At 39.6% G+C, this 13671-nt stretch overlaps 1 protein-coding gene across 2 annotated transcripts in view; it reads right to left on the bottom strand.

Moving 5' to 3' along the window:
• Positions 1-12031, bottom strand: part of LOC306865287 (leucine zipper transcription factor-like protein 1) — a 52825-nt gene extending 40794 nt beyond the window's left edge. For both annotated transcript variants that reach the window (XM_079409820.1, XM_079409821.1), the window contains exons 1-3: positions 11787-12031; positions 10764-10888; positions 10455-10649 (exon numbers count right to left, since the gene is read on the bottom strand). In XM_079409820.1, coding sequence (XP_079265946.1) covers positions 10455-10649; positions 10764-10888; positions 11787-11789 — 323 coding nt within the window. In that variant the 5' untranslated portion in view covers positions 11790-12031. The remainder of the gene's footprint in view (positions 1-10454; positions 10650-10763; positions 10889-11786) is intronic.
• Positions 12032-13671: the final 1640 nt, after the last annotated feature.

Raw genomic sequence — 13671 nt, 5'->3', positions numbered from 1 at the left:
CAACTAAACTAATCATAGGCAATTTAGCGGACATTACACAAATGAAAATGATACCTAAATAATCAAAAACATTTTTCACACAATTTTATTTTTTATAGGGACAGCAGAGAAGGCCCTGCTTCCCCTGACGGCCCACCACTGCGCTAGTAGTATAGACGAAACCAAAATTTTCTTTTAGCCAAACCCATTTTAAACAAGGTTATCTTATTATATTATTGTTACCTTATAGACTTAAGAATACATCCATTCCAGACAAGGAAGACACTCGGATTTGAATTTACAACATTTATTTTACCAACCAAACATGTTAACATGCTTGTTGTCGTCTTCTAAATAATGCCGCGAGTGGGGCTTGAGGAAGTGACGTCGCCTGCGTCTGCACAGTGCAACCTGATGCAGCCCCAGAAGTGAGACACAGGAAACCAAAATACTGCAAAATAATAATAATTAGGAATGCACAATATTTATCGGACAGATAAATTATTGACCGATATGGGTGAAAATTACGTCATTATTATTGCTGCGATAAATAAATGAAATCCGATAACTAGATCCAATAAAGTATGCTTGCTGGTAAATCAATCAGTCAGTCTGATTTATCTGAGATTCATCTTCTTTCTGAGTGCAAGTGACCGCAGCTTTAAACTGCAGTGACTCTCAGACTGTGTCGCGCTCATTACATCATCATTTGTGAACATGTCTTCGTCAGTCTGGAAGTTTTTCTCGGTAGCAGAGGAAGACAATGCCATTGCTATTTGCAATGCATGTTCAGCGAGGATTCCGAGAGGAGGAAAAAAGGCGTCAAGTTTTAACACAACAAATCTTATATAAAATGGTTTAACAGAACTATGACAGAACTATGGTTTCTCTGCAATAACTCATTAACAACAAAGTTATATTCAAGTATTTCATGCATTAAGAAATGCATCTATTCAACCTTACACAAAAATAAAAACATTTGAAGAGTCAGGACTGATGTTTGCTATTATAGCTAGGCCAGAGCTACTAAAATATCAGTGAATCTTAGATTTTGTATTCTCCTGGGTGCATAAACTGCAGATTATATGAAAATTATAATATAAAAAACTTTTTGGGTGTCGGTATCGGTCATGAGACGGACTTAATTATCGTATCGGATAAAACGTTTCATATCGTGCATCCCTAATAATAATAATAACGCGACTAAATGAGACGAAATAACGTTATAACATTTTGTTTCGTCTCGTTTTGGTCAACGAAAATGAAGAGACATTTTAGCATAGTTTTTATTTTGTAAACCACATTTAGTCTCGTTTTTATTCGTCAACAATATTGCATTATATATTTAATTATAGTCATCGTCACATGACCAGCATTTACGTTGCGTCTCCTGTTGTTTTCATCACATGATAAAGGTTCGTTGACGATGATATTTAGTCAAATTTTCGTTGACGAAAGCAACACTAGCGCACGCCATAGTTTCTTGTTCTCGCGCAAAACATTTCTCATGCAAACGCGAAAGTCTTCATTTTTTATTTTTTGCAAATGTTTCTTTAGGGGCTCCGTAATAAAGTGCAGTCAATCGATTAAAAAAATAGCTAAGTAATCGCACTTTTTTTTCTGAAATCCGCATCAATCTTTTCGCAACGATTAAATGTTGAATTTTACTTCTAAAATGCTTGTTAAACCAGTTTAAATTAATATATTGTATATATGTTTAAACGGTAAAATATGTTGTATTAGGAACTGTATTTAACGAAAATAAAGGCATTTAGGCAAAGAAAGAAAGAAAAAGAAAAATGTCAAAGAAATTAAAAACGAAATTGAAAAGAAACTAACAGCAGTTATTGAAAACCTAACTGAAGTCAAGTCAAGTCTGCTTTATTGTCAATTCTTCCACATGTACGGCACATACATACAGAGAATTGAAATTGCTTTACTCTCAGACCCTTAATACAGTTATTTATCTCTTTTTATTTTTCTACAATGTCCTCAGACTGATAAGCTCCTCTTGCACAATATATATATATATATATATATATATATACACACATATACACTCTATACATATACACATATAGTTGGGCAAAAAAGTATTTAGTCAGCCACCAATTGGGCAAGTTCTCCCACTTAAAAAGATGAGAGAATTAATATACAGTTAACATTTAAGACACTGACAGTAGACATTCAAATACAGATAAATACAGTTTAAACATATGTACATACAACTATACAGATATACAATGAGGACATTGTAGAAAAATAAAAAGAGATAGATAAAGTGGCATAAGGCACATGGCAGATAGAGTGCAAACCAGTTAAATAAAACAAAACTGTGCAGATATACAGTTGGGCAAAAAAGTATTTAGTCAGTCACCAATTGTGCAAGTTCTCCCACTTAAAAAGATGAGAGAGGCCTGTAATTTTCATCATAGGTACACTTCAACTATGAGAGACAGAATTGGGGGAACGAATCTAGGAAATCACATTGTAGGATTTTTAATGAATTAATTGGTAAATTCCTCTAAAATAAGTATTTGGTCACCTACAAACAAGCAAGATTTCTGGCTCTCACAGACCTGTAACTTCTTTAAGAGGCTCCTCTGTCCTCCACTCGTTACCTGTATTAATGGCACCTGTTTGAACTCTTTATCAGTATAAAAGACACCTGTCCACAACCTCAAACAGTCACATTCCAAACTCCACTAGGGCCAAGACCAAAGAGCTGTCGAAGGACACCAGAAACAAAATTGTAGACCTGCACCAGGCTGGGAAGACTGAATCTGCTGAATCTGAATAGGCAAGCAGCTTGGTGTGAAGAAATCAACTGTGGGAGCAATTATTAGACAATGGAAGACATACAAGACCACTGATAATCTCCCTCGATCTGGGGCTCCACGCAAGATCTCACCCTGTGGGGTCAAAAATGATCACAAGAACGGGGAGCAAAAATCCCAGAACCACACGGGGGGGACCTAGTGAATGACCTGCAGAGAGCTGGGACCAAAGTAACAAAGGCTACCATCAGTAACACACTATGCCGCCAGGGACTCAAATCCTGCAGTGCCAGACGTGTCCCCCTGCTTAAGCCAGTACATGTCCGGGCCCGTCTGAAGTTTGCTAGAGAGCATTTGGATGATCCAGAAGAAGATTGGGAGAATGTCATATGGTCAGATGAAACCAAAATATAACTTTTTGGTAAAAACTTGTTGGGGCTGTTTTTCTGAAAAGGGACAAGGACGACTGATCCGTGTAAAGGAAAGAATGAATGGGGCCATGTGTCGTGAGATTTTGAGTGAAAACCTTCTTCCATCAGCAAGGGCATTGAAGATGAAACGTGGCTGGGTCTTTCAGCATGACAATGATCCCAAACACACCGCCCGGGCAACGAAGGAGTGGCTTTGTAAGAAGTATTTCAAGGTCCTGGAGTGGCCTAGCCAGTCTCCAGATCTCAACCCCATAGAAAATCTTTGGAGGTAGTTGAAAGTCCGTGTTGCCCAGCGACAGCCCCAAAAGATCACTGCTCTAGAGGAGATCTGCATGGAGGAATGGGCCAAAATACCAGCAACAGTGTGTGAAAACCTTGTGAAGACTTACAGAAAACGTTTGACCTCTGTCATTGCCAACAAAGGGTATATAACAAATTACTGAGATGAACTTTTGTTATTGACCAAATACTTATTTTCCACCATAATTTGCAAATAAATTCTTTAAAAATCAGACAATGTGATTTCCTGGATTCTTTCCCCCATTCTGTCTCTCATAGTTGAAGTGTACCTATGATGAAAATTACAGGCTTCTCTCATCTTTTTAAGTGGGAGAACTTGCACAATTGGTGGCTGACTAAATACTTTTTTGCCCAACTGTATGTGTATATGTATAGAGTGTATATATATATATATATATATATATATATATATATATATATATATATATATATATATATATTGTGCAAGAGGAGCTTATCAGTCTGAGGACATTGTAGAAAAATAAAAAGAGATAAATAAAGTGGCATAAGGCACATGGCAGAATAGATAGAGTGCAAACCAGTTAAATAAAACAAAACTGTGCAGATATATGTGTAGTGCAAGAAGAGCTTATCAGTCTGTTAAAGTGACAAAAGAATAGTCTTTTTATCAGACTATCCAAAGAGGTAGTTTGCAGTCAATGCCGGATGAGGTAGTGATCAGTTCAATGCTGCACAAGTGACAGGTGTTGGTCACAGTTTTTAAGTGGGTGGAAGGTCCTGGGGATGTGGGGAGCTGGGGGGGGGGGGGGGGGGGGGGTTGTAGTATCAAAGTTCAGTGTTGCATGGGGTAAAAGAGGGGAGGGGGGGCAGGGACGGGAGGGAGTTCAGCTTCCTTCAGTCTGCTGGTCCTCGCCTGGAGACTCCGCAGTCTCCTCCCTGATGGCAGCAAGAAGAAGCTGTGTGTCAGGTGGGTGGGATCACCTGCAATGCAGAGGGCTTTGCGGGTGAGACGGGTGCTGTAGATGTCCTGGAGGGAGGGGAGAGAGACACCAACGATCTTCTCAGCTGCTCTCACTATGCGTTGAAGTGACTTGCGGCAGGATGCGTTGCAAGCGCCATACCACACAGTGATGCAGCTAGTTAGGATGCTCTCGATGGTGCCTCTGTAGAAGGTGCACATGATGGGGGCCGGGGCTCTGGCTCTTCTCAGTTTGCGGAGGAAGTGGAGACGCTGCTGTGCTTTCTTGGCCAGTGCTACAGTGTTGTTAGTCCAGGAGAGGTCCTCTGTAATGTGCACACCCAGGAACTTGGTGCTGCTCACTCTCTCCACAGTCGCACCGTTGATGGTCAGAGGGGCATGCTGAGTGTGTACTCTCCTGAAGTCAACAACAATCTCCTTCGTCTTCTCCACATTCAGAGAGAGATTGTTGTCACTGCACCACCCGGCCAGGCGGCTCACCTCGCTCCTGTAGTTTGTCTCATCTCTGTTGCTAATGAGACCCCCCACAGTCATGTCATCCGCAAACTTAATGAAAAGGTTGGAGTTGTGTGACGGTGTGCAGTCGTGGGTCAGCAGAGTGAAGAGGAGGGGGTTCAGCACACATCCTTGGGGGGCCCCAGTGTTCAGTGTGATGGTGCTGGATGTGTTAATGCCGACCCGTACTGCCTGAGGTCAGGAAGTCCAACAGCCAGTTGCACAGAGAGGTGTTGAGCCCCAGCTGGACCAGTTTGTGAGTGAGCTGTTGAGGGATGATTGTGTTGAATGCTGAACTGAAGTCTATGAACAGCATCCTGACATATGTGTCTTTTTTGTCCAGATTGTTGTTGTTGTGTGTTGCAGCCTGTTTAAACATATTCCAGTCAGTGGTGTCAAAACAGTCTTGAAGTGCCTCTGACGACCCTTCCGGCCACACTTGAATCTGTTTGTGTATTGGTTTGATGGCTTTAACGAGCGGTCTGTATGCAGGCATTAGCATTACAGTGATGTGGTCTGAGGCTCCGAGGTGGGGGAGGGCCTTGTAAGCTACTCTCTGGGTGGTGTAAACAAAGTCCAAAGTATTTTTTTCCCTTGTTGGAAAGTCTGTGTGTTGATGTATTTTTGGGAACACACTCTTTAAGTCTGCGTGGTTGAAATCCCCAGCCAGGATGAGAAAAGCATCTGGGTGGGCTGTCTGCTGCTCACTGGTGTGTTGGTACAGGTCATTTAGTGCCTCACTCCTGTTGTTGTTGTTGTAGCTGGGAGGGATGTATACAGCAACGAGCAGTATGGCTGTATATTCCCTCGGTAGATAGAACGGCCGGCACTTAATAATCATAAACTCCACCAAGGGTGAGCAGTGTTTGCAGACCACAACAGCGTCGCGGCACCATGCATCATTGATGTAAACACAAAGCCCGCCGCCGCGGATCTTACCTCCCTCGACGAGAGCTCTGTCAGCTCGATAGCATGTTAGCTGGTCGAGCTCTATGGCGCAGCCCGGTACGCTGTTGTTAAGCCATGTTTCCGTAAACACAAAAACCCAACAGTCTCTTACAGTCCTCTGAGTAGAGCGAAGTAGTCAGATGTAGTCCAGTTTATTGTCCAAAGAGCGTACGTTCGCCAGTACGATGGTGGGGATAGCTGGCTTGTGTGGGTTGGCCGCTAGCCTAGCTCGGATACCTCCGCGCTTACCCCTCTTCTGCTTCCTCTCACGCTGCTTGTAGCGCCTCCGCTGTGGGCGAGATGCAGTAGTGGGGGTCGGTGATGGAATGGGCTTTCGGAGCAGACCGAGGTCCCGCAGCTCTTTAAGTTTAACTCTAAAAATGTGATTCTGCCGACATCGAGCAGAAACTCACGACTGTATGCGCGCTTAAAGACAGGTAGATGTGACGAAGATGTACAAAAACATTGCGACTTACAAGACAAAAAACACAAAAACACCGTTCTATCGGGAGAGATAGAAGCCGCTGCGTCTGTGCGCACCGCCATTTTGAGAGGTAACACCTGAAGTAATAATTATCAAAAATAAATAATCGCTTTCGATTATATACATATTTAACTGGCTTTTAAAGTTTTATGTGGGACAATAGACTATTGCCATATCGAAATCCAAAATTTTAGCTTTTATACTGTAGCAAATAATCGCTTCTAGACCTCAAAATGCATTTTAAATGTCAGAATCAGAAAGAGCTTTGTTGTTAAATGTGTTTACACACAAAAACACAAGAAATTCATCTTGGTGACAGGAGCATCCAGTGGAGAAAGTACAGAGAGTGCAGACATAAATATAATTTAAGGTAATAGAATGAAATATAAGGCTAATAATAAACAGAATAGACAATACATAAAAAAAAAATAATAACTATATGGTAATAAAAATATAGATAAAATAGAATTATGAATGCAAATGTTTTAGGAGGTTATGTACAAAATATAGAGAAAATAGAAAGAATTATGAAAGTGCTATTTTACAGATGAAAAGTTTTGAGAAGTTATGTACAGATGTACAATCATGAGATGTTAGGCTATGTATTGTTCAGGTGGAATATAGCCTGAGTGAAAAAAGCTGTTCAGTGATGATTTATCTGTGTCCAAATGCAAGAACAGAAACAATGTTTTTTGTATTGAAGGCCAAAATAGATCTCAATTAGGCCAATTCATGCGCATGCATGCTCTAGTTTTCTTCTTTGTAAGATGGCAGAAGAGATGCAACCGGAAACTGTAACGCGTGAGCTCGTAAAACGTTTCTAGTGCGCACACGAAATGTTTTTTGTGAGCACGTGATAGTTTCTCGTTCTCATGCAAAACGTTTCTCGTGTGCATGCAAAAGTGTTCAATTTTTATTTTTTGCAAATGTCCCTTTAGGGGCTCCACAGTCTTCCACTGAAGTTATGAATACTTTTGAACATTGTGTAGCACCTGCAGCTCTACATGTCCTTCAAAATGACCTCAACATGAGAAAAATTGTATTTTTTATACAGCCTGTTTAATTCTAAGGCACAGAGGGAAGAAAATAGTCATAAAAAAACAATATTATGACTGTTTTAGCTCAGAATTAAAGTACTGACTTTTTAGTGGACAGTAGGGATAAACAAAATAATGGGGGGAAAAGTGTAAGACTATTCTAAATGCAGAAAAACATTTATACATATCTCAAAGCCACAGAAAAGACACTTCAATGACAAAGGCAGTTGCACCTGCTCGGACCCTCGGTTGTAGGTGGAGTCAAAGAAGACAGTGAGTAAGAGCCTCTAAAAAACACATGTCAGTTACACTGTTCTAAAAGGAAAAATAAAGCCCCTCCTTCTCCTTGTGAAAACAGTTTGTGGTAGGCAAACATTTAGCTGTATACACAGTCTGTGAAGATTGCGGTGTACACATAGGACGTGCAAATATGGGTGTTTTCCCTCTGTGTGAGGCCCATCCCTGATGTATCAAGGAGGGAGGATCATACACAAACACATACAGCTGTTTACGTATTTAAAAGAGATAAAACGCACTCGAACACGAACATACTGCACAAGCAACATATTACAGAACACAGTTTTTATGTGTGTAAATGCTACTTAGTTCTCTCAGATCTGTGTCTATAATTTTGACTGTAGTCCATTTGACTTTTTACAAGTCTTCGAAAGTTATATGTTTTATGACTATGTGAGGAGAAAAGTGAAAGAGGAGAAAAATATGGTTTCAATCAAGATGAAGGTAATGATGACAGATTTCATGTTTAGGTGAACTGTCCCTTTAAGCTGTGGTTCTCAACATTTTTTACTTGACCCCAACATTTTGCTGATGCACACCAGTGGAATTAGACTGGTCTCAATAATAATTCACACAAAATATAAGACACACGCACACACACACATGCACCTCCAAATCCACATGCACAAAAAAACTATTTTCGTGCACAAAAATTATTTCACCAGTTCGCCTGCCCATCCAGTTCTGTTAATGGTAAAAAAACTTGGTTTGCTGTCCTCAATGGAGGCTTGAACCCGAGGCTCGGCTTGAGCTCGGAGTTCAACCACCCATTGCGGTACAACCTAGTGTAGGGATCCCGGAAGAATTGACACTGGGACGGTGCAATGAGTGCTGCTTATATAGGCTTGTAATGATGATTGTCAGGACGGAATGATTAGGCTCCTCCCGAAACTACGTTTGGAACTTCATACATTTTTATACATTTATTATATAGATTAGATGTCCTAGGCTGATGTTACGTGGTATTCTCAAATGTCTTCATCATCAACAAAGTGATGACCTTGCTTTGAGTGAAAGTATGACTTTCAGTTGACCTTTCAGCATGAGGCTCAACCAGAGCGGTGGAAAGGATGTGGCTTTGACAATGGAGTGGGTGAATGGGTCACATTTACTGACAGATCCTGCCTCACAGATTTGACCTCTTGAGAGAAATAAGGCATTCTGCCTCCAATTCTAAGCTCTTCCAAAAGTATTCTAATTCAGTCCAGTGATTAGCACAATGAGTTATGAATATAGACAAGTACTACACTACAACTTTGTTATAGGTCAGTTTATGATGTACAGGTTTTTGCATTCAGTGACTGCATGGTAGCAACTGTTGGAATGATTTATTAATCAGTACCCCAACAGTATGTATTCTTTGTTATCAGACTAGCACTAGATGGCTTTGTGAAGAAGTAGGGTACGGAAGTGCCTCAATGACATCTTCTCTCATCTTCTGTGCTTCTGTTTCTCTCCTCCACCAGTAACAGTCCAGTTCTTGTTCATCAGTATGCAGTTTCCACGCTGAATATCTTCAATGAACTTCCTCCATTCCTGGTTCATGCCACAAAAAAATAAGCTACACCTTGAGGTTCAACAAACTCCTACTAGCCAAAAGCCAGTCTACAGTGGCACCTAGAAACTTTTACAACCCAATAGTCCCAATTACGTTCTACCATCATTCCACCATTCATGCTTATAAAATCCAGTCAAAATTCTATTTCAGAGCTTTTCACATTTTGTAGATATTCCACATTAGTATGCATTTTGAAGTAGAGTTTTGCCTAAATACTTCTATCAATCTACAAAATCTACTACCGGCAGATTCATTTCAAAAACTTTCTGCCTGAAAGCTGAACCCACCCCTTGAAAATAGTTACACAATTTTCAAAAAATTATTTGAAAAAGTTAAAATTATTTTTGACTTAGCTATGCAAGTGTCTTATATCACTCCACAGCCTTTTTCATGTCACACAATAAAATACATTCAACTCAAATAAAATGTGTTTTTAATTTGCAAGTAGCCGTTTAATGGGGTATATTTTACATTATTACACTTAAACTAAAAATACTACCTAATAAATAAGCTTTGACACAATCTGCATTGTTAAAAGCGCTATACAAATAATAGTGACTTGACTTAAATATACACAAAATATAGACTATTTTTATGATGTAAGAAGCAACAGTTTGTTTGTTTGTTAATAGTTTAACCCCATGCCAGCTACCATCATATTTATGGTAAGAAAAGAAAGAAAAAATAAAGAAAGAAAAAATTGATAGATATAGACTATATATAGGTTTTTAAAAGTAGTAAGCGTTATTTAGTTATTTTGCATGTAAGAGTTATTTAGCATGTTATGCTCCTGTTTATTTGTATTACTAGATGGTTTGTTTCCTGCATTAAAGTTGCTATGAAACAGAAATATCACCAAACCTTCTCTTCCGTATTGTGATGGATATCCAATTGTAATGGATTATTGGAAAAGAAAAATGAAGAATGCAAGCTTGCAGGGGTGGGGTTTAAGCAAACTAAATAATTGGAGAAGTCTCACATACGTCACCAGATCCAGTACTGACATTTTGATTAAGCTTTATAAGGCCAATTAAAAAATAAAACAAAATTAAATAGCATATACACTAATTAATTGTTCACAATAACATTTAGATGCACTTAGAAAACAGATATGGTGAATTTTTTATTTAATGCTGAATTTAAAGCATTTGAGTTTTCATTGTTCTTAATGTAAACATACTTCCACTTAACCTCTTCCATCTCCTCACCTGTTTTCCAGCTCAGAAATGTCTGTTTGCAATCTTAGGTAGAATTTCTCTGCCTGGGAAAATAGTTGTCGCAGGAGCAGCACATTAGTGTGAGCTGTGTTTATGAGTTCCATCTCCACTTCTCCACGCACCAGCACCTGCAGCCCATCCAGCATGTCAGATACCTCATCCACCGTATATGTCTCCTCCATGAGCCTTTAATATGGATGTAGAGAGGGAAAAAAAAAAAGTCAGAAAGGAACATTTGAAAACAGTAGCTAAAAGAGAGTTACTGCTAATACATCAGTGACATAGGCTGCAGTCCCTCACCTGCTGTCTTTCAGGTCTTGGAAGCAGGAGTCGATTGTCTTTAGTCTCAGTGCCTGTTTAGAGCGGGCAAAGCGCATGTAGTTTATCACCTCATTCTGATGATGCTCATTAAACCCAAAATCCGCCTGTAGGTAAAGGCAAAGAATATTACATTTAATGGCCATCTAGACTTTAAAGACAAATTTTGTAGCAAAAAATATGCTACAGAGAACAGCGCCTCCTTCTGCTTACATGACACTTTAACATCAATCTACTATACTGAGAACTAAAAGAATTTCATTGTAAAGTTCTCACTAGAACTTTGAAGCTGACTTTCATGTCTGGTTTAAAGATGTTAAACAAAGTTATATGTATACAGTTAAATAACCTTACATCAAACACTGAAATGGCAAGTTCATGTGATAGGAATTATGTGAATTTTCCAATTCATGCAGTAATTTTTAAGAACAGAAAATAGTTTATTATATGGTTATAGTTTTATGGTTATTATTATTATTGTCTAGCCTATATGGTGTATCTTATTCATGCAGTGTTTAATTAAAACGAAAAACACTGTTTAATTATATCAATAATGATAGCATAGGGGAGTGATTACTGTTTGATCTGCAAAATATTATGATGATTTTATAATTATGATAATGAAATTATTATGATTTGATATTGCTTGTGGCAATTTTTAATGAATCAACAAATACAATATAACAGAAGATCAAAAAAAGTAACATACAGCAAAGAACAATTATAATAATAATAATAATAATATATTAAGTAAACAACTGAATAAACAGATATATAATGGTATTAATATCATTAACTTTACAACAAGACGTCATCTTACAGATCTAGCTAGTCTTTCCGTGCCGTCCCCTCTTTAAATTGGTTATTTTAGAGATCAGATCAGTTTATTGCTCAGAAATAAAACGTAACGTTAGTTGAATAAACTGGTAAAATATAGCCACACGACTGATTTGTTGTCTAATTTTCCTCCAGCTAACGTTAATGTTAGCTGGCTAAGCTACTTACCATTACAGCAGGGTGATGCAGAAGAGTTTTAAGGTGGCAAGAAGAAAAATAAACGTCACCAGAATTAAATATAGAGCGTTAACATAAGGTTCAAATGTCAAAAGGCACTGTCATGAAAATAGACTGGGAATGATGTGAAGGACTGTAAGATTTGTTATGAACGTTAGCGAGAAGAGCCTTGATGTGCTTCTGGGTTGCGTTTGGAAACCGAACAGCGTCACTCCGTTACTAACGACACTAGAAACAGAGCGCATGCCCAGTAGCAAAGTCTCTTTACGACAAGTCATGTCACTCGGCGGCCATCTTTGAAACGCCTCTCGGGCATCCAAAGTGCAGCTCCTATCACTTTGTATGGGGAAACATCAAATTCTCCAAAACTGTTCACTAAGCTTAAGATTAAATTTCATATTTGAAATCACCAATGAAATCGGACAACAACTGTGTCATAAATGTTGTTTCTTTTGCTCAAATAGCGTTATAAAAATCTTATTTCTCAGGCTAGATCAGCCAGTGCGCATGCGCAGTCCTGAGCGCGCGTCTCAGAGCGCTGACAGTTTCTATAGCAACCGGGACTTCTAGCTGCAGTGACGCGCTGACTTTACCGATTAGCAATTGGCTCTTTCATTCAGAAGGCGGGGCTTCCTGCGATTGAGCGGCCACATTGAGCGTTGCATGTTTCTCCATTCAAAACTATATGAGTGACACGTCTTTGCCCAGTAGTTTTCTTCCTCTTTTTTCTTTTATTGGCAACCGCACTTAACATTGCATTACTGCTATCATCAGGTAGCTTGGATCAGAAGCATTTGCTATATCTCTTAACATTTATAGGCTATAAAAAAAAATTAAATTAAATGAAAAAAACACTGGCACCACGTGTTCAGCTGCTCCAGTTTCCACCCGTTATCCTCCTTTCCCTTCTACCCACATTATATCTTACCCGCATCTTCTACCTCTCTATATACAGTTCCCTCCATAAGTATTGGAACATTAAAGACAAAATTGCTCTGTTGGCAATAAAATATCATTACAAGTGTATTGTAAATAATATAATGGACATATACTTAAAATAATTGTGTAAGTAGTAAAACAAAATAAACGCAAAAGTGTTTTAAGTTCAGAAATGTTTTCAATCCCCTTCCCTTGCCTCACAGTGGTTTGGTCCACTGCCTCCCTTGTCAAAAAATCCTATAGGATTCCAATAGGAAAATTGTATAGGATTCCAATTGGAATTTCTATCGTATTTTGGAACCATTCCTATAGGACAAGACATAAATATCCTGATAGCAGCACTAAATTCCTGGGGGTGCACATCACAGAGGATCTCACCTGGACCACCAACACCATGTCACTCTCCAAAAAGGCACAACAGCGCCTACACTTTCTCCGCCGGCTGAAAAGAGCAAGTCTCCCTCCACCCATCCTCACCACATTCTACAGAGGCACCATTGAGAGTGTGCTGACCAGCTGCATCACTGTCTGGTACGGGAACTGCAGTGCTGCTGATCGCAAGACCCTCCAGCGGACAGTGAACACAGCTGCAAAGATCATCGGTGCCCCTCTCCCCTCCATCCTGGACATCTTCCTTACACGATGCTCCAGCAAAACCAACAGCATCGTGAAGGACTCCACCCATCCCTCCCACAGTCTCTTCCAGCTCCTACCATCAGGAAGACGGTACCGGAGCATCAGAGCCCGCTCCGCCAGACTGCTCAACAGCTTTTTCCCCCAGGCTGTGAGAGCCCTGAACTCAAACCACCCCGCCCCCCTCTGAAACCCCATGCAAACCTCTACCTCCTGAACATGGACCACCCCCCACCCCAAACCTTACCACACCAAAGAAAAACTGTATGGAACTTTAATTATTTTTTTTTATTTTTTTTATTCT

This window comes from Barbus barbus (assembly GCF_936440315.1).
Source record: "Barbus barbus genome assembly, chromosome: 46".
Taxonomy (NCBI): domain Eukaryota; kingdom Metazoa; phylum Chordata; class Actinopteri; order Cypriniformes; family Cyprinidae; genus Barbus; species Barbus barbus.
This window is presented reverse-complemented; position numbering and strand designations above follow the sequence as displayed.